General features: G+C 41.2%; 1 protein-coding gene across 1 annotated transcript; it reads left to right on the top strand.

The window, feature by feature from the left end:
* Positions 1–303: 303 nt before the first annotated feature.
* On the top strand, positions 304–2668 carry LOC139651494 (phenylethanolamine N-methyltransferase). Its single transcript, XM_071528429.1, has 3 exons — positions 304–472; positions 1425–1635; positions 2230–2668. Exons 1-3 carry the CDS (start codon positions 304–306, stop codon positions 2666–2668), a joined length of 819 nt encoding a protein of 272 aa, XP_071384530.1.
* The last annotated feature ends 1693 nt before the right edge of the window (positions 2669–4361 follow it).

Below are 4361 nucleotides of genomic sequence, written 5' to 3'. Positions count from 1 at the left end.
TCTACTGTTGGAGAAAGCCCCCTGATATGATGGCATCAGTGCCTCGGGGCAAGGAGAGTGGACAGAACAAATGCTATCAGGTAAAAGAGGATAACTATCTCTGCCAGTGGAGCTCAGACTAGCCCAAAGCATAGACACACACACACAAACAAAGACAAAGACACACACACACCTGCAGGTATATAATGTTAGGACTGAGGGAGTCAGTGGTACACCTGAAGGACAGAACAGATAAGAGGGTGAGAGAGAGAGAGAGAGAGAGAGAGAACTGAGATACAGTTAAAGAGAATAGAAAAAGAGAGAATGGAGAAGGGAACAGAAGATGGTGTGGCAGCTATGGCGGCCTGCTACCAGGGCTTTGACCCTGTTTCCTATCTACAGTATAACTACACTGCACCGCGGGCTGACTTTGAGCGGCAGGACAGCATTGTGCCGTGGAAACTGGCCTGCCTGCATAGAGCTTTCACTGAAGGTAAGGAGCTGGAGCAGTGGATTGAACGTGTGTATGTGTATGCTTTATCCCAAAATGCTATATCAAATTAATAAATCATTACCTGATGTTCATTTTGTAGTATTTAAAAAATCAGATACTTTCAGTTACATCCTCTAATGTTACTATTTTGTAAGCAAATGTCTGAAGATAGTTGCTTTCAATTATAATATGTTTAGTTTAATTTCGCACCAGCTATCACTTTGATGGCAATATTTCAAATGGTGGATATCGCTCGCTTTGGAGCCAACTCTTTGTTTCTTCTGTCTATCATTCTTTGTTCTCCCCCTCTTTTTCTCAAATGTAACCCGCTGTCCTCTCCTCAAACCTTTCTTCCCTTCTCCCTCTTCATCTCCCTCCCTCTCGTTCTCTTTTTTTTGTCAGATAGATTATTGTTTAAGCTTCACATCTGTTCCTTTCTCTGTTCCTGCAGGCAACGGCAGTTGTCCAGACCCAAGTTTTAGAGATCTAAATTCCAACTTATTTTACCCTCCATTTTATCTTTCTAGTCTATTCTGTTTCCAGTCTATCTTTTATATTCCACGCATCCCTCTTGCACCATTTTAATTTTGCTGACATCCAATATCTAACCATTCCCCCCACATTCCCCCCTTAGTGTTTTGGTTTCTTCTATTCTCCCCCTCTCTATATGAAAGGACATAATTTCAGATGCCATTCTGTGTCTGAAACAGATATATGAACGGTTTCATTCCCAAAACTATACATCAATTTTAGATAAAATGTTGTTCCACAGTACGGATGATCACATCATCTGAAATGTAACTGTTTTGTAAAGAAAGGGCCGAAGATATTTAATTGTGAGTTGTGCTTTTTTGCCATCAGCCCATTTTGGAATAAAACTCTTGTCTCACTCTCTCCTCTTTCTTTCTTTCTTTCTTTCTTTCTTTCTTTCTCTCTCCCCCACCTCTCCCAGGCGATGTGAGTGGCGAGCTGCTGGTGGACGTGGGTTCAGGTCCCACGCTGTACCAGGTGCTGAGCGGCTGTGAGGTTTTCGGCAAGGTGCTCCTCACAGACTTCCTGGAGGTGAACCGGCAGGAGCTGAAGCGCTGGCTGCAGGGCCAGGGGGGCTGCAGCCTGGACTGGACGCCCTACCTGCAGCACGTCTGCAAGCTGGAGGGACGACAGTACGACCAGATCCCTTCTCTTATATTCTCAGACAAAATAGCTGTTATGAAAGTATAACTTGTCAGGGAATAGTATGAAATATTCCCTGATTCCCTGAATATTATGAAGCCTTTTTTTAATGAAATGAATTTCAAAATGAAATTGAAATATTGAGTAATGAATATCAAGTGACTTCTTCCCCCCCCACATAGATATATATAATAGTTTGAAGTTTCTTCCCTCCTTGCTTCATTCCTTTCAGTTTCCCTTCCTTTTTCCTTGGTGTGAGACCCTCATTTTTAGAGAGTGGTTTGAAAATACTAAGCACTCATCTATCACCTTCCTTATAGTGTCACAAGGTCTCACAGTTCCTAGATAAACCAATTTGATGTTGGTCCTCCCATTAATCGATGAGCCATGATGCCTTCCCTAAATGTGACTGTAATGAAACCCATGGTGTGATCCTATTTGTGTGTATGAAAAGTTAATTTGATAAGAGATTTGATAAGAGTTCATTTGATTCAGAAGCCAGTATAATGCATTGCACTGTTGTGCCATTTAGAAAGGCCACAACTAGCCTATATCTGATTTGGTTGATTCAATGATGTTACTAGGCCTTCAGCATGGACAGAGAAAGCAGCCAGGCTACGTCTGGTGGTGTCGGACATCCTGCCTATCGATGTGCACTGCCCCCGGCCTCTGTCCCCGGACGCCCTTCCCTCCGCGGGGGCCGACTGCGTGGTGTCCTGCTTCTGCCTGGAGAGCGTCAGCCCGGACCTGGCCGCCTTCACCCGCGCCCTGGGACACATCCGGAGGCTCCTGCGGCCCGGCGGCCACCTTCTCCTCATCGGAGCCCTGGGAGAGAGCTACTACCTCGGGGGGCCGGGGGTAAAGATCCCTGTGGTGCCGCTGGACGAGGCCCAGGTCTGTGGTAGTTTGAAGGAGAGCGGCTACACTCTGATCAGGCTGGAGGTTTACACGCTGCCTCAGGACATGAGGGTGGGGGTCGATGATGTGACTGGGGTGTTTTTTGTAAAGGCAAGGAAGGATTAAAGGGTGAGAGGGAGTGGAGGAAAAGGAGGTGGATGAAGGGGATTAAAGGTGGAACTGGTAAAATCATTCAGGTGAGAATATGAAGAGGCAAATAGATTAAGGTACTTTAGACTTAAATGGCTGTAGTACAGTAAGGAATTAAAGTACAAATGAGCATTCATGGGAAAAATTATGAAGATGATGGTGATAACAACAACAACAACAACAACAACAACAACAACAACAACAACAATGATAATAAAATATTATTATTATTCATTGGTTGGTTGCTGTGGTTGTGATCCTTAATCTTTTCATGTACAATTGGTTTAATTTACATTCTTGAGAAAAGAATGAGAAGTCAAACATGAAAAAGAAATGAATTAAATATTTCACTGAACTCCTCAGTTTATTTGACTAGTCCACTAAGGATAAGAATGTCTTTTTCCAGGGTGATGAAGTATGCAACATTCACATTTGTTGCTCAAGTATCCATCAGTATTAGATGTTCAAGAACACATTGCCTCCTGCAGTTCAAACAGAGCTACTACAACATCAAGAATTTCTGCTAGGGGTAGAGTATAGAGGTAGATAGGAGTTGGGTGCTAGTGAGTGCATAGCAAGTAAGCATTGAATTTGATAGTTTAGAACATACTCTAATGCTATAATATTCATAACAATGCAATTATCTAGCTATTTTTAAACAGTATATTTTGGTATACTTCTAAGCTTCTTGTCATTTAACTGTTAATCAGTTAATCAATAGATGTGTTGCTTTTTGTGTTGTGGCATACTTTGTAATTTGTGATAATGTGAATAAATAAGCAGTGCTTTAGCAAAGCTTATTTCCTGATGATTTCTTGACCCAAACTAGCAACAGAGAATACCCATATTTGTTTTTCCTCATGTTCATATAAATTTGATTTCATATTGTAAGAGAGAGAGAGAGAGAGAGAGAGAGAGAGAGAGAAAGCAAGTTGTCCACATGTTAATATTTGTGTTATTATATCACTATTATTATCAATATTATTCTAATTGATTATGGTGAGATGATGGTAATAACATGACAGTGTAAGTAGAAGTACTGAACACTAGGTGTCAGCACTTGGCTAGCTTGTAATTTTGTACAGCATACACAGGGGTGTATGCCAAAACATTTCATGTCAAGGACCCCCAAATAGATCCACATTAGATCTAATTATCAACCCATGTAACCCCCCACCTGAGAGAGTGTTTGCTGATAGATAGATATGATTTAGTTTAGAACAGCATTAGTCTGTATTATAGGTAAGATAGCAGTGCAGAAAGTGAAACCTATCAGAATCAATCTTACACGTTTTATTAGGTTAACCTCAAATGACTGACATAGTCAATGTAAACTATTCCTCATTTTTTTCAGAGGAAGCCCCTCAAGGATCCTCTTACCCCAATGGCGGTAAAGAACTTAAATTATAGTCCATGCAGGCCTCAAATAAAGGGATGGACAAAAACAAACAAACACTTATTGAACACCCTCAATCTTAGTTTCTTACCATGACAGCACATTTTAGTGTATACAACTGCCTGCCTCTCAGCAAGATATGCAAACTCTTTTACTTCACTTTACTTCTTTACTTTACTTCTTTTACAACTTTGTGGATTTGATTCTTTCCTTAATATTGTGCTGTAGAAATGCAATATTTGTGCTAGATTACAAACTCAAACTCAAACTCCT

Source organism: Centroberyx affinis, unplaced genomic scaffold (genome assembly GCF_046629955.1).
Source record: "Centroberyx affinis isolate AG114_WGS23_722 - 3 ecotype Tasmania unplaced genomic scaffold, CSIRO-AGI_Caff_v1 ptg001673l_1, whole genome shotgun sequence".
Lineage (NCBI taxonomy): Eukaryota > Metazoa > Chordata > Actinopteri > Beryciformes > Berycidae > Centroberyx > Centroberyx affinis.
This window is presented reverse-complemented; position numbering and strand designations above follow the sequence as displayed.

Coding starts and splice junctions, on each gene's coding strand:
- LOC139651494 (XM_071528429.1), top strand. CDS start 304: ATGGAGAAGGGAACAGAAGATGGTGTGGCAGCTATGGCGGCCTGCTAC. Junction 473..1,424: donor GCATAGAGCTTTCACTGAAG/GTAAGGAGCTGG, acceptor CACCTCTCCCAG/GCGATGTGAGTGGCGAGCTG. Junction 1,636..2,229: donor TGCAAGCTGGAGGGACGACA/GTACGACCAGAT, acceptor TGATGTTACTAG/GCCTTCAGCATGGACAGAGA.